This window comes from Anopheles darlingi, chromosome 2 (genome assembly GCF_943734745.1).
Source record: "Anopheles darlingi chromosome 2, idAnoDarlMG_H_01, whole genome shotgun sequence".
In the NCBI taxonomy this organism is placed as follows: Eukaryota; Metazoa; Arthropoda; class Insecta; order Diptera; family Culicidae; genus Anopheles; species Anopheles darlingi.
The window spans coordinates 70,931,057-70,953,556 of NC_064874.1; the positions used below are offsets into that span (position 1 = coordinate 70,931,057).

The 22,500-nt window shown below is 48.5% G+C and overlaps 2 protein-coding genes and 3 long non-coding RNA genes across 13 annotated transcripts in view; 3 read left to right on the plus strand and 2 right to left on the minus strand.

Moving 5' to 3' along the window:
- The window catches only part of LOC125950825 (uncharacterized), a 155,611-nt gene that overhangs the window by 45,121 nt on the left and 87,990 nt on the right, over positions 1–22,500 (minus strand). Inside the window, 7 exon segments of the mRNA XM_049679146.1 lie at positions 20–386; positions 551–877; positions 1,120–4,479; positions 4,570–5,061; positions 5,196–5,378; positions 21,908–22,057; positions 22,138–22,281. Coding sequence (XP_049535103.1) covers positions 20–386; positions 551–877; positions 1,120–4,479; positions 4,570–5,061; positions 5,196–5,378; positions 21,908–22,057; positions 22,138–22,281 — 5,023 coding nt within the window.
- LOC125950826 (uncharacterized) lies at positions 7,080–9,818 on the plus strand. 2 transcript variants are annotated; one of them, XR_007468749.1, is made up of 4 exons: positions 7,080–7,189; positions 8,198–8,341; positions 8,630–8,743; positions 9,773–9,818. It is a non-coding gene; the product is annotated as an uncharacterized LOC125950826 (long non-coding RNA). The 2 variants fall into 2 exon arrangements; XR_007468748.1 differs by lacking the exon at positions 7,080–7,189 and adding an exon at positions 7,901–8,053.
- LOC125950828 (uncharacterized) lies at positions 15,370–18,231 on the plus strand. 6 transcript variants are annotated; one of them, XR_007468757.1, is made up of 3 exons: positions 15,370–15,460; positions 15,893–16,036; positions 18,197–18,231. It is a non-coding gene; the product is annotated as an uncharacterized LOC125950828 (long non-coding RNA). The 6 variants fall into 6 exon arrangements; XR_007468756.1 differs by lacking the exon at positions 18,197–18,231 and adding an exon at positions 17,765–17,799; XR_007468753.1 differs by lacking the exon at positions 18,197–18,231 and adding an exon at positions 17,045–17,180.
- Positions 18,398–20,832, plus strand: LOC125950827 (uncharacterized). 3 transcript variants are annotated; one of them, XR_007468750.1, is made up of 3 exons: positions 18,398–18,484; positions 20,069–20,212; positions 20,789–20,832. It is a non-coding gene; the product is annotated as an uncharacterized LOC125950827 (long non-coding RNA). The 3 variants fall into 3 exon arrangements; XR_007468752.1 differs by lacking the exon at positions 18,398–18,484 and adding an exon at positions 19,182–19,204; XR_007468751.1 differs by lacking the exon at positions 18,398–18,484 and adding an exon at positions 19,691–19,780.
- LOC125950791 (mucin-2-like) overlaps positions 22,295–22,500 on the minus strand; it is a 4,354-nt gene continuing 4,148 nt past the window's right edge. Inside the window, exon 1 of the mRNA XM_049679094.1 lies at positions 22,295–22,500. This exon is cut by the window's right edge and continues 4,148 nt beyond it. The gene's annotated coding sequence lies outside the window, so the exon portion shown is untranslated.

Consider the following 22,500-nt stretch of genomic DNA (forward strand, 5'->3'; position numbering starts at 1 on the left):
TTTGGCAGCAGGCGAATGCGAAGGCGGCACAAATGGCAGACGCCAGGCGGCGCAAAGGGGAATCTTACTTGGCTCCGGAGAACACTGAACAAACGGATCGCCCGTAAAACCTGGATTGCAGCTGCAGATGGGATTGTGATTGACCACGCGGCACCGTGCATTCTGGCCGCACGTGCCCGGACACGGATCGATACAGCGCTGGTTGCTGCAGGTCCGATCACGCGGACACTCCGCATTAATGAGACACTCGGGCCGACAGTTGGGTGGAACACCGGAGCAACTAATCTGGCACGAGCAGACCGGATGACCACCGAGTACGCGACAGATACTGTAAGGACCGCAGGGCGATGGCGAACAGGGATCGATGGGATGCCGGACCGGTAGAGCTACATAGAGTACGTGCATCGTGTCATTTACAGATAGTACGGTGGAAGTAGAAGAAGTAGAGATACAGAGAGAGAGTATGTGTGTATGATACACGTTAGTGAGTTTCAACAAACCACAACAACCGGAAAGTGATAGATAGTGCAAGAGGATAGAGTGAGCTTACTTTCTACCACAACTGGACGGCAAGCCTGTGATGGGTTGCCAGTATAACCCGGACTACAGCTACAGACAGGCGAGTGGTTATGTACACGACATTCACTGTTGGGACCGCACGTGCCAACGCACGGATCTACGCAACGCATGTTGACGCACGCCCTGGCGTACGGACACTCGGAGCTTTGCACACACTCCGGCCGGCAGTTGACGTACGGATCGCCGTAGTAGTTGGCCATGCACACACAGGAACCGGCCCCGTTCCGCTCCTGGCAGATCGCGTTCGATCCGCAGGGCGATGGGTTGCACGGATCCACCGGTTCCTCACGTCTAATCACTACGAAACATATTGTTATGTCATCATCATCATCATTGATATAAGGGATGGTCAGTCTGGGTGGAGTGGGGTTGGAAGCACGTTGTTATGTGGGTCATTATCAACCGTTCGAGGTCGAGGAGTGGTCACGCAATGGTTATCGGTCGGTTTCCGTACGAATCCGGAAGCGTTTTTGGTATTGGGGTCAGCGCAGAGGATGGTTAGCAGGTATGATGTCCTGTTCTGGGTCGGATAGTACTTACCGATCGGGTTACATCCACCGTACGGATCACCCTCGAATCCTTCCACGCAGTAGCACTCGGGCCGGTGGTTTCGAGTGATGCACTGCGCATTGTAACCACACGAACCGACGCACGGATCGCGGCACTTCTGGTTGAAGCATGCCCGATCCGACGGACAATCCTGATCGGTTTCACACTCCGGTCGACAGTTGGGCGGTGTACCCAGCATACCGGCCGCACACGTACACACCGCTCGCTCCTCGATTTCGCGACATTCTGCGTACGCACCGCACGGACTCGGTTGGCACGGATGGACCGGTTCGGTCGGTTTCGGGTAGCACTGCTCGAACGGATTACCGATCATACCCCGCAGACAGCTACAGAATGGTTTGTGGTTGATCACCTGACACTGGGCATTCAGTCCGCACAGTCCCGGGCACGGATCGGTACACTTCAGATTGATGCAGCTCTTGTCATGGGCGCACTCTTCGTTGCTCGAACATTCCGGCCGACAAGCCGGTGGCGCACCACGGTAACCCTCTGGACATGAGCACGTCGGTCGATCGCCAACAATCCGGCACACACTGTTCGATGGACAGGAAGCGCATGGATCCTTGGGTGTGATCGGTGTCGGCACATCCTTCCGACAACCACGGAACGGATCGCCTACGTAGCCACGGCTACACTCACACACGGGAATGTGGTTCGCGACCGTACACTCTGCGTTCGTACCGCACACGCCCGGACAGGGATCGCGGCAATGCTGGTTCACACACGCCATCTGGCTGGGACAGTCCGAGTTCAGTACACACTCTGGCCGGCAACCCGTATTGTACGGATCGCCACGATACGGCGAAATGCAAGTACACCTGGCCGCTCCGTTATGCTCACTGCAGACCGCATTCTCGGCACACGGGCTCGGATAGCACACGTCCTGCTTCGGTACCTCACGCGGTACCGCCGAGCAACCGATGAAGGCGTCACCCTCGAACCCGGCACGGCAACTACAGAACGCCGAATGGGCTACGATGTGACAGTCCGCATTGGCACCGCACGCGTTTGCGCACGGGTTCTGGCACCGCTCGTTAATGCACGCCTTATCCTGAGGACACTCCGAACTGAGCACACACTCCGGTCGGCAGTTCGGGGGCGCACCGATAAAGTTCGGCTGACACGAGCACACCGGACGCCTGCTGCGCACCTGACAGATCGAGTTCGGTCCACACGGTGATGGTTCGCATGGGTTGCCCTCATCCATATCGACTGCAACCGGCGGTGGTGGGCCCGGTTGTCTCGCTTCGCAAATCACGAACGGATCACCCTGTTGGTTCGCTCCGCAGCTGCAGATCGGATTGTGGTTCAACACTTCGCAACGGGCACCGACCCCGCATGTTCCCGGGCACGGATCGGCACACTTGAGATTGATACAAGCACGGTTCTGTGGACACTCGGCGTTGATCATACATTCGGCCTGGCAGGCCGGTGGTACACCACGGTACCCTGGTAGACAAGAACAAATCGCGTAGCCGTCCGGTGTCGTACGGCATTTGCTGTTCGGTCCGCAAGGATTCGGATCGCACGGTGTATCGTCCGGCGGCAGGAAGGTACGCTCGGTGCACGCAACCAGCGCATCACCAGTGTGCGTCGGTGGACAGTAGCAGATCGGCAGATGGTTCACCACCTTACACTGCGCGTTCACACCGCACGCGTTCACGCACGGATCGGCACAGCGCGTATTTACGCACGCCTTGCTGAGAGCGCAATCCGTGTTGACCACACATTCCGGCCGGCAACCGACCAGTGGATCGCCGTAGTAGTTCTTCTTGCAAACACACGCGAGCGCACCATTTTGTTGCTTGCACTGAGTGTTCGCTCCGCACCGTATGCTGGCGCACGTTTCGCGTGGACTTTCCTGCGGTTCGCACTGTTCGTACGGATTGCCCTGCATTCCGGGTGGACAGTAGCACACCGGTCGGTGACGTTCGACGCTACACAGCGCACCGTAACCGCATGAACCCGGGCACGGATCCTGACACTGCGACTGCAGGCACGCCAGGTTGAACGGACAGTCCGTGTTCAGCACGCACTGAGGCCGGCAGCGTGGATTGTGAATGGCATCCGGGGCAACGCACGGATCGCACAGTGCCACATCGTTACCGTAGATCGAGCAAACCTCACCCGGACCACACGGATCCGATGAGCACGGTTGGCGCGTCGTGTTGCGCTCCTCTGGGATCGGTACACACTGGACGAACGGGTCACCGGTGTAACCGGTCGGGCAGCGACACATCGTGGTATGGTACTGGACGCTACACTCCGCATTCACGCCACACACCGTACCGAGCGTACAGGGTGCAACGCATTTATGGTTGACGCACGATTTGTCCGGGGTACAGTCCGAGTTGAGGTCACACTCCGGTTTGCAGCCCTTCCGAGGATCACCCTGGTAGTTCGGCAAGCACTTGCATACCGGCCGTCGGTTCCGCATCGTACACTTGGTGTTCGCTCCGCATGGGTTCGATTTGCAGGCATCACGTGGTCCTTCCTCCATGCTGTAGCATTGTATGGCTGGGTTACCGGTAAGACCGGCATCACAGAAGCACACCGGATGGTGTTTCTCCACTCGGCAGTGGGCACCACCACCGCACGATCCTGGACACGGATCGGAACAGCGTAATCCAATGCAAGTCTTATCGTCGCTACACTGGTCATCGTTCAGACATTCGAACGCGTGGCAACCGGTTGTTACCGGATCACCGCTCAAGCCCGGCGGGCATCGACAACCCGGCGTACCATCGACCAACAGCACACACTCGGCACCCGGTCCACAAGGGTTCGGTTCGCAGACGGAACCTGGTTGCTTAACGCAACCACCTCCACCGTACGGATCGCCAATGTAGCCCGGTTTGCAGTAACACTGCTCACGTCCCTCGGCCACATAGCAATCCGCATAGGGGCCGCACGGGCCTGGCTGGCACAACTCGGGCGTTACCACTGGCTCGACGCAACTACGGTACGGATTGCCCGTCATCGAGCCCGGACAGTAGCAGACCGGATTGCGGGACGCATCACAAACTGCTCCGAATCCACACGGATTCGGATCGCACGGGCTGGTCGGTTCTACGCAACCACGGATCGTATTCGGACTCTCGATGTATCCAGGCACACAGGTACACTTGGCGTAACCGTTGCTCAGCACGCTGCACTGCGTGTTCGGTCCGCACGGTGACGGTACACACGGGTTCGTTGGCAGCGTACAAGCGGTCTGCGGTGGATTGCCTTCATACTCCGGCAAACAGAAGCACGTGGCCTTTCCGTTGATCTTACGGCAGCCCGAATTCGGTCCGCAAGGGTTCGGTGTGCAATCGTCGCCTTCGGGAACTGTGGAAGGAGAGCAGAGAGCAAAGCAGATGGATGGTGTAATCAGAATCGTCGACAACCGGCGATACCACGCCACGGCATAATACTTACTGCAATTCTTAAACGGATTTCCGGTCAACCCGCGTGGACAGAAGCACACCGGGCTACCATTATCAATCTCGCACATCGCATTCACACCGCACGGGTTCGGATCGCACGGATTGGACGGTGGATTGCAGCCGATACGTGCATCGCCCGCATACCCGGGCGGACAGCGGCAGACCGCCTTGTGGCGCTTCACGTCACACATGGCATTCGGTCCGCACTGGCACGGCGACGAGCAGCGACCATTGATGCACGCCTCGTCATCCTGACACTGGCGATCGGACAAACAACCCTGATGCTGCGTACACTCGATGTACGCATTTCCGGTGAACCCGGCCCGACAACGGCAGTCAATACCGTGGTTAACGGCGTAGCATTCGGCATTGTCACCACAGGAATCGGCCAGACACGGGTTGATGCACACTCGGTTCAACCGATCGCACAGCTTATCCGGCGGGCAGTCCTCGTTGTACTGGCACACCGAACCCGGTGTGATCACTGTAGGGAAAGCGTGAACGGCTTGATCGGTCAGTATCGGTAGCAAAGGGGCAAAGGGAATTGGATAAGGGGGGTGACAGTGGTGACGACGGTGGTGTCACCGGTGGAACACCGCACTACACCGCACTTCCTACCTGGTACGCATTGTACGAAACCATTGCCATGGTATCCGTCGATGCAGCTGCAATCAGTGCCGTGGTTAGCATTGATGCATACCGCGTTCGCCGTGCACGGGTTCTTTACATCGCACGGCCGCTGGCACACGTTCCCAACACAGGCTTCCGTCAGTGAACATTCATCGTTTTTGGTGCATTGTACTGAGTTCGTGCAAAGAAGAAAACACAGAAAAAGAGGGGTGGTGGTTGGTGATTTTGGGTGTCGCGTGTATGTACAGTGGCCATTGCCATTTGCCTAGAGCACGATCACTGGGATCGGGCGTGCAATTGCAAACCAAAACTTATGGCTAAGGTGTTTTCAGTGAGCGAAAGGCGAACTAGGGAAGGGGGAGGATCTGTGGTTTATACATCGGAGCAGGAAGTAGCGTTAAATGTTCCAGGTTAAGGGTTGTATCTCTTACTTGACTCTAGCACGCTGCACTTGATCGTTGGGTTACCCTCGTGTCCGGGTGGACACGTGCAGACGGGCCGGTGCATTTTTGCCTGGCACGTGGCGCTCTTCGCACAGACACCATTCATCAGGCACGGATTCTCGCACAAGCCCATGTAGCACACCTCGGCATCCAAGCAGTCGTTATCCGATTGGCATGGTCCCGGTATTTTAGGCGATCCCGGTGGCTCTGTTTTTAGTTGAATTATGATTAGAAGCAGATGATGGATTAGTACAACAGGCGTTTAGTGCGAGCGTCAGCGTTAAACGCAATCGTTATCAAGTTATGGAAAAACAGAACTCGGAAATCGTGCAAAAGGTGTGCCAACATACACACACGCACACACAAATGGAAAAAAATCGTCAAGTGAGGAAAAAAGTGGTTGCATTGGAAACAAGAAAAGTGTAGGATTTTGCTGAAGAGTTGCAGGAAATTAGGGAAAGCGGTAAGATCGAGAGAGGAGAAGTAGTGGAAAGTATATATGTACAGACAGAAGTAGTAGAACACTGTGGTGGAGAAGTGGGTCTCCAAGGAAGGCAGCTGATAATACCTCTTGCACAGGGAGTGTTAGGGGGAAGAGTTGTTGAGTTACACAGTTGGAAACATCGTGACTTTACACAAACTTCGTTCTCAGTGCACTCGGCTGTGGATTCGCAGGATTTGGTGATCGGCAGCATCGTTGTATTAAATTGCGATTCACGGGAATAAGGGGTAGTGGTTATCATTTCATCCGTTGAAAGATCAAACTCTCCATGCACCGTGGCAGTTGTATTGGTCAGGTCAATGGTTGTAGTTGGTGTGGTTGTTACATTCTTTCCTTGAGCTAAAGTAACAGAATTGTATCCTGTAGTGTTAGATCCGTCACTAGGATACAACTCACTAACGTAAAACGTAGCCTTTTCAGTGACTAGGGGGTCGCTCGTCTCTGTCCGAAGGTCAAGAGAATCGTTGGTTGTGTCAGGTCGAGTGGACTGAGTGGTAATATCAAAATCTATGTACATTGTTTTATGTTGATCAGCGGGCTGAGTAGTATACTCAACTTCGATGGACGTTCCATCAGTACTATCGGTGGTTGTATAAGATCGAGAGGTGTATGTAGTTGTGTCTGTATCAGGACGCGATGTGGTTTCCCTAGCCTGTGATGTGGTTGTATCTAAATCAACAGGCCGAGTAGTATACTCATCTCTGATAACCGAGCGATCGGTACCATCGGTGGTTGTATACGATCGAGAAGTGTATGTAGTTGTGTCTGTATCAGGACGCGACGTGGTTTCTCTAGCCTGTGATGTTGTTGTATCTAAATCAACAGGCCGAGTAGTATACTCATCTCTGATGGACGTTCGATCGGTACCATCGGTAGTTGTATACGATCGAGAGGTGTATGTAGTTGTGTCTGTATCAGGACGTGATGTGGTTTCTCTAGCCTGTGATGTGGTTGTATCTAAATCAACAGGCCGAGTAGTATACTCATCTATGATGGACGTTCGATCGGTACCATCGGTGGTTGTATACGATCGAGAGGTGTATGTAGTTGTGTCTGTATCAGTACGCGACGTGGTTTCTCTAGCCTGTGATGTGGTTGTATCTAAATCAACAGGCCGAGTAGTATACTCATCTCTGATAACCGAGCGATCGGTATCATCGGTGGTTGTAAACGATCGAGAGGTGTATGTAGTTGTGTCTGTATCAGGACGTGATGTGGTTTCTCTAGCCTGTGATGTGGTTGTATCTAAATCAACAGACCGAGTAGTATACTCATCTCTGATAACCGAGCGATCGGTACCATCGGTAGTTGTATACGATCGAGAGGTGTATGTAGTTGTGTCTGTATCAGGACGCGACGTGGTTTCTCTAGCCTGTGATGTTGTTGTATCTAAATCAACAGGCCGAGTAGTATACTCATCTCTGATGGACGTTCGATCGGTACCATCGGTAGTTGTATACGATCGAGAGGTGTATGTAGTTGTGTCTGTATCAGGACGTGATGTGGTTTCTCTAGCCTGTGATGTGGTTGTATCTAAATCAACAGGCCGAGTAGTATACTCATCTATGATGGACGTTCGATCGGTACCATCGGTGGTTGTATACGATCGAGAGGTGTATGTAGTTGTGTCTGTATCAGGACGCGACGTGGTTTCTCTAGCCTGTGATGTGGTTGTATCTAAATCAACAGGCCGAGTAGTATACTCATCTCTGATAACCGAGCGATCGGTATCATCGGTGGTTGTATACGATCGAGAGGTGTATGTAGTTGTGTCTGTATCAGGACGCGATGTGGTTTCTCTAGCCTGTGATGTGGTTGTATCTAAATCAACAGGCCGAGTAGAATACTCATCTCTGATGGACGTTCGATCGGTACCATCGGTGGTTGTATACGATCGAGAGGTGTATGTAGTTGTGTCTGTATCAGGATGGGATGTGGTTTCTCTAGCCTGTGATGTGGTTGTATCTAAATCAACAGGCCGAGTAGTATACTCATCTCTGATAACCGAGCGATCGGTACCATCGGTGGTTGTATACGATCGAGAGGTGTATGTAGTTGTGTCTGTATCAGGACGCGACGTGGTTTCCCCAGCCTGTGATGTGGTTGTATCTAAATCAACAGACCGAGTAGTATACTCATCTCTGATAACCGAGCGATCGGTACCATCGGTGGTTGTATACGATCGAGAGGTGTATGTAGTTGTGTCTGTATCAGGATGTGATGTGGTTTCTTTAGCCTGTGATGTGGTTGTATCTAAATCAACAGGCCGAGTAGTATACTCATCTCTGATGGACGTTCTATCGGTACCATCGGTGGTTGTATACGATCGAGAGGTGTATGTAGTTGTGTCTGTATCAGGACGCGATGTGGTTTCTCTAGCCTGTGATGTTGTTGTATCGAAATCAACTGGCCGAGTAGTATACTCATCTCTGATGGACGTTCGATCGGTACCATCGGTAGTTGTATACGATCGAGAGGTGTATGTAGTTGTGTCTGTATCAGGACGCGACGTGGTTTCTCTAGCCTGTGATGTGGTTGTATCTAAATCAACAGGCCGAGTAGTATACTCATCTCTGATAACCGAGCGATCGGTATCATCGGTGGTTGTATACGATCGAGAGGTGTATGTAGTTGTGTCTGTATCAGGACGCGATGTGGTTTCTCTAGCCTGTGATGTGGTTGTATCTAAATCAACAGGCCGAGTAGAATACTCATCTCTGATGGACGTTCGATCGGTACCATCGGTGGTTGTATACGATCGAGAGGTGTATGTAGTTGTGTCTGTATCAGGATGGGATGTGGTTTCTCTAGCCTGTGATGTGGTTGTATCTAAATCAACAGGCCGAGTAGTATACTCATCTCTGATAACCGAGCGATCGGTACCATCGGTAGTTGTATACGATCGAGAGGTGTATGTAGTTGTGTCTGTATCAGGACGTGATGTGGTTTCCCTAGCCTGTGATGTGGTTGTATCTAAATCAACAGGCCGAGTAGTATACTCATCTTTGATAACCGAGCGATCGGTACCATCGGTGGTTGTATACGATCGAGAGGTGTATGTAGTTGTGTCTGTATCAGGACGCGATGTGGTTTCTCTAGCCTGTGATGTGGTTTCTCTAGCCTGTGATGTGGTTGTATCTAAATCAACAGGCCGAGTAGTATACTCATCTCTGATAACCGAGCGATCGGTACCATCGGTAGTTGTATACGATCGAGAGGTGTATGTAGTTGTGTCTGTATCAGGACGTGATGTGGTTTCCCTAGCCTGTGATGTGGTTGTATCTAAATCAACAGGCCGAGTAGTATACTCATCTCTGATAACCGAGCGATCGGTACCATCGGTGGTTGTATACGATCGAGAGGTGTATGTAGTTGTGTCTGTATCAGGACGCGATGTGGTTTCTCTAGCCTGTGATGTGGTTGTATCTAAATCAACAGGCCGAGTAGTATACTCATCTCTGACAACCGAGCGATCGGTACCATCGGTGGTTGTATACGATCGAGAGGTGTATGTTGTTTTGTCTGTATCAGAATGCGACGTGGTTTCTCTAGCCTGTGATGTGGTTGTATCTAAATCAACAGGCCGAGTAGTATACTCATCTCTGATAACCGAGCGATAGGTACCATCGGTAGTTGTATACGATCGAGAGGTGTATGTAGTTGTGTCTGTATCAGGACGTGATGTGGTTTCCCTAGCCTGTGATGTGGTTGTATCTAAATCAACAGGCCGAGTAGTATACTCATCTCTGATAACCGAGCGATCGGTACCAACGGTGGTTGTATACGATCGAGAGGTGTATGTAGTTGTGTCTGTATCAGGACGCGATGTGGTTTCTCTAGCCTGTGATGTGGTTTCTCTAGCCTGTGATGTGGTTTCTCTAGCCTGTGATGTGGTTGTATCTAAATCAACAGACCGAGTAGTATACTCATCTCTGATAACCGAGCGATCGGTACCATCGGTAGTTGTATACGATCGAGAGGTGTATGTAGTTGTGTCTGTATCAGGACGCGATGTGGTTTCTCTAGCCTGTGATGTGGTTGTATCTAAATCAACAGGCCGAGTAGTATACTCATCTCTGATAACCGAGCGATCGGTACCATCGGTAGTTGTATACGATCGAGAGGTGTATGTAGTTGTGTCTGTATCAGGACGTGATGTGGTTTCCCTAGCCTGTGATGTGGTTGTATCTAAATCAACAGGCCGAGTAGTATACTCATCTCTGATAACCGAGCGATCGGTACCATCGGTGGTTGTATACGATCGAGAGGTGTATGTAGTTGTGTCTGTATCAGGACGCGATGTGGTTTCTCTAGCCTGTGATGTGGTTGTATCTAAATCAACAGACCGAGTAGTATACTCATCTCTGATAACCGAGCGATCGGTACCATCGGTGGTTGTATACGATCGAGAGGTGTATGTAGTTGTGTCTGTATCAGGATGCGATGTGGGTTCCTTAGCCTGTGATGTGGTTGTATCTAAATCAACAGGCCGAGTAGAATACTCATCTCTGATGGACGTTCGATCGGTACCATCGGTGGTTGTATACGATCGAGAGGTGTATGTAGTTGTGTCTGTATCAGGACGCGACGTGGTTTCTCTAGCCTGTGATGTGGTTGTATCTAAATCAACAGGCCGAGTAGTATACTCATATCTGATAACCGAGCGATCGGTACCATCGGTGGTTGTATACGATCGAGAGGTGTATGTAGTTGTGTCTGTATCAGGACGCGATGTGGTTTCTCTAGCCTGTGATGTGGTTGTATCTAAATCAACAGACCGAGTAGTATACTCATCTCTGATAACCGAGCGATCGGTACCATCGGAGGTTGTATACGATCGAGAGGTGTATGTAGTTGTGTCTGTATCAGGACGCGATGTGGTTTCTCTAGCCTGTGATGTGGTTGTATCTAAATCAACAGACCGAGTAGTATACTCATCTCTGATAACCGAGCGATCGGTACCATCGGTGGTTGTATACGATCGAGACGTGTATGTAGTTGTGTCTGTATCAGGACGCGACGTGGTTTCTCTAGCCTGTGATGTGGTTGTATCGAAATCAACAGGCCGAGTAGAATACTCATCTCTGATAGACGTTCGATCGGTACCATCGGTGGTTGTATACGATCGAGAGGTGTATGTAGTTGTGTCTGTATCAGGATGGGATGTGGTTTCCCTAGCCTGTGATGTGGTTGTATCTAAATCAACAGGCCGAGTAGTATACTCATCTCTGATAACCGAGCGATCGGTACCATCGGTAGTTGTATACGATCGAGAGGTGTATGTAGTTGTGTCTGTATCAGGACGTGATGTGGTTTCCCTAGCCTGTGATGTGGTTGTATCTAAATCAACAGGCCGAGTAGAATACTCATCTCTGATGGACGTTCTATCGGTACCATCGGTGGTTGTATACGATCGAGAGGTGTATGTAGTTGTGTCTGTATCAGGACGCGATGTGGTTTCTCTAGCCTGTGATGTGGTTGTATCTAAATCAACAGGCCGAGTAGTATACTCATCTCTGATAACCGAGCGATCGGTACCATCGGTGGTTGTATACGATCGAGAGGTGTATGTAGTTGTGTCTGTATCAGGATGTGATGTGGTTTCTCTAGCCTGTGATGTGGTTGTATCTAAATCAACAGGCCGAGTAGTATACTCATCTCTGATGGACGTTCTATCGGTACCATCGGTGGTTGTATACGATCGAGAGGTGTATGTAGTTGTGTCTGTATCAGGACGCGATGTGGTTTCTCTAGCCTGTGATGTGGTTGTATCTAAATCAACAGGCCGAGTAGTATACTCATCTCTGATAACCGAGCGATCGGTACCATCGGTGGTTGTATACGATCGAGAGGTGTATGTAGTAGTGTCTGTATCAGGACGCGATGTGGTTTCTCTAGCCTGTGATGTGGTTGTATCTAAATCAACAGGCCGAGTAGTATACTCATCTCTGATAACCGAGCGATCGGTACCAACGGTGGTTGTATACGATCGAGAGGTGTATGTAGTTGTGTCTGTATCAGAATGCGACGTGGTTTCTTTAGCCTGTGATGTGGTTGTATCTAAATCAACAGGCCGAGTAGTATACTCATCTCTGATAACCGAGCGATCGGTACCATCGGTGGTTGTAAACGATGGAGAGGTGTATGTAGTTGTGTCTGTATCAGGACGCGATGTGGTTTCTCTAGCCTGTGATGTGGTTGTATCTAAATCAACAGGCCGAGTAGTATACTCATCTCTGATAACCGAGCGATCGGTACCATCGGTAGTTGTATACGATCGAGAGGTGTATGTAGTTGTGTCTGTATCAGGACGTGATGTGGTTTCCCTAGCCTGTGATGTGGTTGTATCTAAATCAACAGGCCGAGTAGAATACTCATCTCTGATGGACGTTCTATCGGTACCATCGGTGGTTGTATACGATCGAGAGGTGTATGTAGTTGTGTCTGTATCAGGACGCGATGTGGTTTCTCTAGCCTGTGATGTGGTTGTATCTAAATCAACAGGCCGAGTAGTATACTCATCTCTGACAACCGAGCGATCGGTACCATCGGTGGTTGTATACGATCGAGAGGTGTATGTAGTTGTGTCTGTATCAGGACGCGATGTGGTTTCTCTAGCCTGTGATGTGGTTGTATCTAAATCAACAGACCGAGTAGTATACTCATCTCTGATAACCGAGCGATCGGTACCATCGGTAGTTGTATACGATCGAGAGGTGTATGTAGTTGTGTCTGTATCAGGACGCGATGTGGTTTCTCTAGCCTGTGATGTGGTTGTATCTAAATCAACAGGCCGAGTAGTATACTCATCTCTGATAACCGAGCGATCGGTACCATCGGTGGTTGTATACGATCGAGAGGTGTATGTAGTTGTGTCTGTATCAGGACGCGATGTGGTTTCTCTAGCCTGTGATGTGGTTGTATCTAAATCAACAGACCGAGTAGTATACTCATCTCTGATAACCGAGCGATCGGTACCATCGGTAGTTGTATACGATCGAGAGGTGTATGTAGTTGTGTCTGTATCAGGACGCGACGTGGTTTCTCTAGCCTGTGATGTGGTAGTATCTAAATCAACAGGCCGAGTAGTATACTCATCTCTGATAACCGAGCGATCGGTACCATCGGTGGTTGTATACGATCGAGAGGTGTATGTAGTTGTGTCTGTATCAGGACGCGATGTGGTTTCTCTAGCCTGTGATGTGGTTGTATCTAAATCAACAGGCCGAGTAGTATACTCATCTCTGATAACCGAGCGATCGGTACCATCGGTGGTTGTATACGATCGAGAGGTGTATGTAGTAGTGTCTGTATCAGGACGCGATGTGGATTCTCTAGCCTGTGATGTGGTTGTATCTAAATCAACAGGCCGAGTAGTATACTCATCTCTGATAACCGAGCGATCGGTACCATCGGTAGTTGTATACGATCGAGAGGTGTATGTAGTTGTGCCTGTATCAGGATGGGATGTGGTTTCCCTAGCCTGTGATGTGGTTGTATCGAAATCAACAGGCCGAGTAGTATACTCATCTCTGATAACCGAGCGATCGGTACCATCGGTAGTTGTATACGATCGAGAGGTGTATGTAGTTGTGCCTGTATCAGGATGGGATGTGGTTTCCCTAGCCTGTGATGTGGTTGTATCTAAATCAACAGGCCGAGTAGTATACTCATCTCTGATAACCGAGCGATCGGTACCATCGGTGGTTGTATACGATCGAGAGGTGTATGTAGTTGTGTCTGTATCAGGATGTGATGTGGTTTCTCTAGCCTGTGATGTGGTTGTATCTAAATCAACAGGCCGAGTAGTATACTCATCTCTGATGGACGTTCTATCGGTACCATCGGTGGTTGTATACGATCGAGAGGTGTATGTAGTTGTGTCTGTATCAGGACGCGATGTGGTTTCTCTAGCCTGTGATGTGGTTGTATCTAAATCAACAGGCCGAGTAGTATACTCATCTCTGATAACCGAGCGATCGGTACCATCGGTGGTTGTATACGATCGAGAGGTGTATGTAGTAGTGTCTGTATCAGGACGCGATGTGGTTTCTCTAGCCTGTGATGTGGTTGTATCTAAATCAACAGGCCGAGTAGTATACTCATCTCTGATAACCGAGCGATCGGTACCAACGGTGGTTGTATACGATCGAGAGGTGTATGTAGTTGTGTCTGTATCAGAATGCGACGTGGTTTCTTTAGCCTGTGATGTGGTTGTATCTAAATCAACAGGCCGAGTAGTATACTCATCTCTGATAACCGAGCGATCGGTACCATCGGTGGTTGTAAACGATGGAGAGGTGTATGTAGTTGTGTCTGTATCAGGACGCGATGTGGTTTCTCTAGCCTGTGATGTGGTTGTATCTAAATCAACAGGCCGAGTAGTATACTCATCTCTGATAACCGAGCGATCGGTACCATCGGTAGTTGTATACGATCGAGAGGTGTATGTAGTTGTGTCTGTATCAGGACGTGATGTGGTTTCCCTAGCCTGTGATGTGGTTGTATCTAAATCAACAGGCCGAGTAGTATACTCATCTCTGACAACCGAGCGATCGGTACCATCGGTGGTTGTATACGATCGAGAGGTGTATGTAGTTGTGTCTGTATCAGGACGCGATGTGGTTTCTCTAGCCTGTGATGTGGTTGTATCTAAATCAACAGACCGAGTAGTATACTCATCTCTGATAACCGAGCGATCGGTACCATCGGTAGTTGTATACGATCGAGAGGTGTATGTAGTTGTGTCTGTATCAGGACGCGATGTGGTTTCTCTAGCCTGTGATGTGGTTGTATCTAAATCAACAGGCCGAGTAGTATACTCATCTCTGATAACCGAGCGATCGGTACCATCGGTGGTTGTATACGATCGAGAGGTGTATGTAGTTGTGTCTGTATCAGGACGCGATGTGGTTTCTCTAGCCTGTGATGTGGTTGTATCTAAATCAACAGACCGAGTAGTATACTCATCTCTGATAACCGAGCGATCGGTACCATCGGTAGTTGTATACGATCGAGAGGTGTATGTAGTTGTGTCTGTATCAGGACGCGATGTGGTTTCTCTAGCCTGTGATGTGGTAGTATCTAAATCAACAGGCCGAGTAGTATACTCATCTCTGATAACCGAGCGATCGGTACCATCGGTGGTTGTATACGATCGAGAGGTGTATGTAGTTGTGTCTGTATCAGGACGCGATGTGGTTTCTCTAGCCTGTGATGTGGTTGTATCTAAATCAACAGGCCGAGTAGTATACTCATCTCTGATAACCGAGCGATCGGTATCATCGGTGGTTGTATACGATCGAGAGGTGTATGTAGTAGTGTCTGTATCAGGACGCGATGTGGATTCTCTAGCCTGTGATGTGGTTGTATCTAAATCAACAGGCCGAGTAGTATACTCATCTCTGATAACCGAGCGATCGGTACCATCGGTAGTTGTATACGATCGAGAGGTGTATGTAGTTGTGCCTGTATCAGGATGGGATGTGGTTTCCCTAGCCTGTGATGTGGTTGTATCGAAATCAACAGGCCGAGTAGTATACTCATCTCTGATAACCGAGCGATCGGTACCATCGGTAGTTGTATACGATCGAGAGGTGTATGTAGTTGTGCCTGTATCAGGATGGGATGTGGTTTCCCTAGCCTGTGATGTGGTTGTATCTAAATCAACAGGCCGAGTAGTATACTCATCTCTGATAACCGAGCGATCGGTACCATCGGTGGTTGTATACGATCGAGAGGTGTATGTAGTTGTGTCTGTATCAGGACGCGATGTGGTTTCTCTAGCCTGTGATGTGGTTGTATCGAAATCAACAGGCCGAGTAGTATACTCATCTCTGATAACCGAGCGATCGGTACCATCGGTGGTTGTATACGATCGAGAGGTGTATGTTGTTTTGTCTGTATCAGGATGGGATGTGGTTTCTCTAGCCTGTGATGTGGTTGTATCTAAATCAACAGGCCGAGTAGTATACTCATCTCTGATAACCGAGCGATCGGTACCATCGGTGGTTGTATACGATCGAGAGGTGTATGTAGTTGTGTCTGTATCAGGACGCGATGTGGTTTCTCTAGCCTGTGATGTGGTTGTATCTAAATCAACAGACCGAGTAGTATACTCATCTCTGATAACCGAGCGATCGGTACCATCGGTAGTTGTATACGATCGAGAGGTGTATGTAGTTGTGTCTGTATCAGGACGCGATGTGGTTTCTCTAGCCTGTGATGTGGTTGTATCTAAATCAACAGGCCGAGTAGTATACTCATCTCTGACAACCGAGCGATCGGTACCATCGGTGGTTGTATACGATCGAGAGGTGTATGTAGTTGTGTCTGTATCAGGACGTGATGTGGTTTCCCTAGCCTGTGATGTGGTTGTATCTAAATCAACAGGCCGAGTAGTATACTCATCTCTGATAACCGAGCGATCGGTACCATCGGTGGTTGTATACGATCGAGAGGTGTATGTAGTTGTGTCTGTATCAGGACGTGATGTGGTTTCCCTAGCCTGTGATGTGGTTGTATCTAAATCAACAGGCCGAGTAGTATACTCATCTCTGATAACCGAGCGATCGGTACCATCGGTGGTTGTATACGATCGAGAGGTGTATGTAGTTGTGTCTGTATCAGGACGTGATGTGGTTTCCCTAGCCTGTGATGTGGTTGTATCTAAATCAACAGGCCGAGTAGTATACTCATCTCTGATAACCGAGCGATCGGTACCATCGGTGGTTGTATACGATCGAGAGGTGTATGTAGTTGTGTCTGTATCAGGACGTGATGTGGTTTCCCTAGCCTGTGATGTGGTTGTATCTAAATCAACAGGCCGAGTAGTATACTCATCTCTGATAACCGAGCGATCGGTACCATCGGTGGTTGTATACGATCGAGAGGTGTATGTAGTTGTGTCTGTATCAGGACGCGATGTGGTTTCTCTAGCCTGTGATGTGGTTGTATCTAAATCAACAGACCGAGTAGTATACTCATCTCTGATAACCGAGCGATCGGTACCATCGGTAGTTGTATACGATGGAGAGGTGTATGTAGTTGTGTCTGTATCAGGACGCGATGTGGTTTCTCTAGCCTGTGATGTGGTTGTATCTAAATCAACAGACCGAGTAGTATACTCATCTCTGACAACCGAGCGATCGGTACCATCGGTGGTTGTATACGATCGAGAGGTGTATGTAGTTGTGTCTGTATCAGGACGTGATGTGGTTTCCCTAGCCTGTGATGTGGTTGTATCTAAATCAACAGGCCGAGTAGTATACTCATCTCTGATAACCGAGCGATCGGTACCATCGGTGGTTGTATACGATCGAGAGGTGTATGTAGTTGTGTCTGTATCAGGACGTGATGTGGTTTCTCTAGCCTGTGATGTGGTTGTATCTAAATCAACAGGCCGAGTAGTATACTCATCTCTGATAAGCGAGCGATCGGTACCATCGGTGGTTGTATACGATCGAGAGGTGTATGTAGTTGTGTCTGTATCAGGACGTGATGTGGTTTCCCTAGCCTGTGATGTGGTTGTATCTAAATCAACAGGCCGAGTAGTATACTCATCTCTGATAACCGAGCGATCGGTACCATCGGTGGTTGTATACGATCGAGAGGTGTATGTAGTTGTGTCTGTATCAGGACGCGATGTGGTTTCTCTAGCCTGTGATGTGGTTGTATCTAAATCAACAGGCCGAGTAGTATACTCATCTCTGATAACCGAGCCATCGGTACCATCGGTGGTTGTATACGATCGAGAGGTGTATGTAGTTGTGTCTGTATCAGGACGTGATGTGGTTTCCCTAGCCTGTGATGTGGTTGTATCTAAATCAACAGACCGAGTAGTATACTCATCTCTGATAACCGAGCGATCGGTACCATCGGTGGTTGTATACGATCGAGAGGTGTATGTAGTTGTGTCTGTATCAGGACGTGATGTGGTTTCCCTAGCCTGTGATGTGGTTGTATCTAAATCAACAGGCCGAGTAGTATACTCATCTCTGATAACCGAGCGATCGGTACCATCGGTGGTTGTATACGATCGAGAGGTGTATGTAGTTGTGTCTGTATCAGGACGCGATGTGGTTTCTCTAGCCTGTGATGTGGTTGTATCTAAATCAACAGACCGAATAGTATACTCATCTCTGATAACCGAGCGATCGGTACCATCGGTGGTTGTATACGATCGAGAGGTGTATGTAGTTGTGTCTGTATCAGGACGCGATGTGGTTTCTCTAGCCTGTGATGTTGTTGTATCTAAATCAACAGGCCGAGTAGTATACTCATCTCTGATGGACGTTCGATCGGTACCATCGGTGGTTGTATACGATCGAGAGGTGTATGTAGTTGTGTCTGTATCAGGACGTGATGTGGTTTCTCTAGCCTGTGATGTGGTTGTATCTAAATCAACAGGCCGAGTAGTATACTCATCTCTGATAAGCGAGCGATCGGTACCATCGGTGGTTGTATACGATCGAGAGGTGTATGTAGTTGTGTCTGTATCAGGACGTGATGTGGTTTCCCTAGCCTGTGATGTGGTTGTATCTAAATCAACAGGCCGAGTAGTATACTCATCTCTGATAACCGAGCGATCGGTACCATCGGTGGTTGTATACGATCGAGAGGTGTATGTAGTTGTGTCTGTATCAGGACGCGATGTGGTTTCTCTAGCCTGTGATGTGGTTGTATCTAAATCAACAGGCCGAGTAGTATACTCATCTCTGATAACCGAGCCATCGGTACCATCGGTGGTTGTATACGATCGAGAGGTGTATGTAGTTGTGTCTGTATCAGGACGTGATGTGGTTTCCCTAGCCTGTGATGTGGTTGTATCTAAATCAACAGACCGAGTAGTATACTCATCTCTGATAACCGAGCGATCGGTACCATCGGTGGTTGTATACGATCGAGAGGTGTATGTAGTTGTGTCTGTATCAGGACGTGATGTGGTTTCCCTAGCCTGTGATGTGGTTGTATCTAAATCAACAGGCCGAGTAGTATACTCATCTCTGATAACCGAGCGATCGGTACCATCGGTGGTTGTATACGATCGAGAGGTGTATGTAGTTGTGTCTGTATCAGGACGCGATGTGGTTTCTCTAGCCTGTGATGTGGTTGTATCTAAATCAACAGACCGAGTAGTATACTCATCTCTGATAACCGAGCGATCGGTACCATCGGTAGTTGTATACGATGGAGAGGTGTATGTAGTTGTTTCTGTATCAGGACGCGATGTGGTTTCCCTAGCCTGTGATGTGGTTGTATCTAAATCAACAGGCCGAGTAGTATACTCATCTCTGATAACCGAGCGATCGGTACCATCGGTGGTTGTATACGATCGAGAGGTGTATGTAGTTGTGTCTGTATCAGGACGCGATGTGGTTTCTCTAGCCTGTGATGTGGTTGTATCTAAATCAACAGGCCGAGTAGTATACTCATCTCTGATAACCGAGCGATCGGTACCATCGGTGGTTGTATACGATCGAGAGGTGTATGTAGTTGTGTCTGTATCAGGATGTGATGTGGTTTCTCTAGCCTGTGATGTGGTTGTATCTAAATCAACAGGCCGAGTAGTATACTCATCTCTGATGGACGTTCGATCGGTACCATCGGTGGTTGTATACGATCGAGAGGTGTATGTAGTTGTGTCTGTATCAGGATGTGATGTGGTTTCCCTAGCCTGTGATGTGGTTGTATCTAAATCAACAGACCGAGTAGTATACTCATCTCTGATAACCGAGCGATCGGTACCATCGGTGGTTGTATACGATCGAGAGGTGTATGTAGATGTGTCTGTATCAGGACGCGATGTGGTTTCTCTAGCCTGTGATGTGGTTGTATCTAAATCAACAGACCGAGTAGTATACTCATCTCTGATAACCGAGCGATCGGTACCATCGGTAGTTGTATACGATGGAGAGGTGTATGTAGTTGTGTCTGTATCAGGACGCGATGTGGTTTCTCTAGCCTGTGATGTGGTTGTATCTAAATCAACAGGCCGAGTAGTATACTCATCTCTGATGGACGTTCGATCGGTACCATCGGTGGTTGTATACGATCGAGAGGTGTATGTAGTTGTGTCTGTATCAGGATGTGATGTGGTTTCCCTAGCCTGTGATGTGGTTGTATCTAAATCAACAGACCGAGTAGTATACTCATCTCTGATAACCGAGCGATCGGTACCATCGGTGGTTGTATACGATCGAGAGGTGTATGTAGTTGTGTCTGTATCAGGACGTGATGTGGTTTCTCTAGCCTGTGATGTGGTTGTATCTAAATCAACAGACCGAGTAGTATACTCATCTCTGATAACCGAGCGATCGGTACCAACGGTGGTTGTATACGATCGAGAGGTGTATGTAGTTGTGTCTGTATCAGGACGTGATGTGGTTTCCCTAGCCTGTGATGTGGTTGTATCTAAATCAACAGGCCGAGTAGTATACTCATCTCTGATGGACGTTCGATCGGTACCATCGGTGGTTGTATACGATCGAGAGGTGTATGTAGTTGTGTCTGTATCAGGATGCGATGTGGTTTCCCTAGCCTGTGATGTGGTTGTATCGAAATCAACAGACCGAGTAGTATACTCATCCCTGATAACCGAGCGATCGGTACCATCAATGGTTGTATACGATCGAGAGGTGTATGTAGTTGTGTCTGTATCAGGATGCGACGTGGTTTCCCTAGCCTGTGATGTTGTTGTGATTCTAACATTTATTTGAGTTATGTCCTCAGTGTGTTTCGTGGTTTTTGTATTATAGTTATTTTCCTCAAATGTTTCTGTCTGATCAGTGCTGTATTTTTCGGTGGTTGTATGTAATGCTGTCGTAGTTTCGTTTTGATGATTGCTTGTTGTTATTATTGATAGGTCTGTTGGTGTGTCAGTCGGGGTGGTCATAGTCTTGTTAGTTGCTATATTATGTTTAGTTTCGGTTGCTGCTGTGCTTGTAATTTCCGAGGCAAATCCAGTTGTCGCCGTGGTTAGCGCCATTGCATCAATGACCGTTTGAATAGTTGCCGGTGAATCGTAAAATACACTTTCACTTGTTAAACTCTCCGTTCCACTCTCAAACAAAGCTGTTGTTATTGCAGTGCTTGTTACGCTGTTATCCGTTGCCATAGGCTCTCCATCAGTAACCCCTGTGGGATCTGTGCTATTTACATCTGGATAAGTGTTGGTTGTTGTGTTCGTTTCTGTGTTATTTTTTTCATTCAGGATAAAACAAACAAAATTTTAATTGAATTCGCTTATTGGGTTTTCAAATGGAATGTCAAATGTTATCTCTCTGAATGATGTATGTTTTAATGTGTGTAAGTGTAATGTGTGTGTGACACTAAAAGGTACTAGGTGGTGAATACTAAATGTAATGATTTAATTTTTTTCTGACGACACTGAACGAAAACAGGTGCTATGTCCAAAAGGGATGTTAGATGGTGCAGCTTTGATTTTTGTGTTGGATAAGCGATTCAATACCGTGAACTTACGTTCATGATGCAAGCTGCTTGCAGTATTTCCAACACACAAGCTGAGCGACAGAGTAGGAGCAAGCTAAAGGATTTTTTTTGTTGGGAAACCAAACTACCTAACTAAGAATGGGACTGAGAATGTTTCTAGCATGTTCGGGCGATCGATATGCAGCGAAATGATCAATTCCGAATAATCATCCTTAGCACGGGCAGGTTTTTCCAGATTATTTAGATCGCATGAGGTGTAGCGATTGGGAGAAAGGCGCAATGATAGTGCATCTGAATGTACTTACCCTTCACGCAGCCTCCAGTGATTGGATCACATGGAATGCCAGGTGGACAATGTTCGCATCCAGTTGTACGGTCCGTATCCTTCTGAATACAGTTGCATCCATCACAAATCTGTCCAACACCGCAATGGGCAGTTTTCTCGCATTGGCACACTGAAATGAAGATAGAACAGGACAGGGATTTCAATTGTATGGTCTGAAAGTAGCATTCAAATTGGGTGTTGCATGCTCACGTTTAACGCAAACTGCTTCATGGTTCTGCACTTCACATTCCTCATCGGCATCGCACGGATTGCCTGATCGGCATGGATTATCGCAAACACCATTAATGCAGGATTTTTCTGGCGGGCACTCATTGCTATGACGACAGCCCAGCTCTGAAACGCGCAAAATCAACATGAAAGTGAAATCGGCATAGACAAGATGAACTATGGCAAAGACGCTACGGGGGCTCCACATCATAAGATGTGAAGAAAAGAAGTCAGATAAAGGGAATAAACAACACTACATTCGATGGATCGTATTTGAAAGATGGTTGCAACATATAATATGGTCTTAAATATGCGTTTTAAAATGTTTAAGCAAATGATAAGATA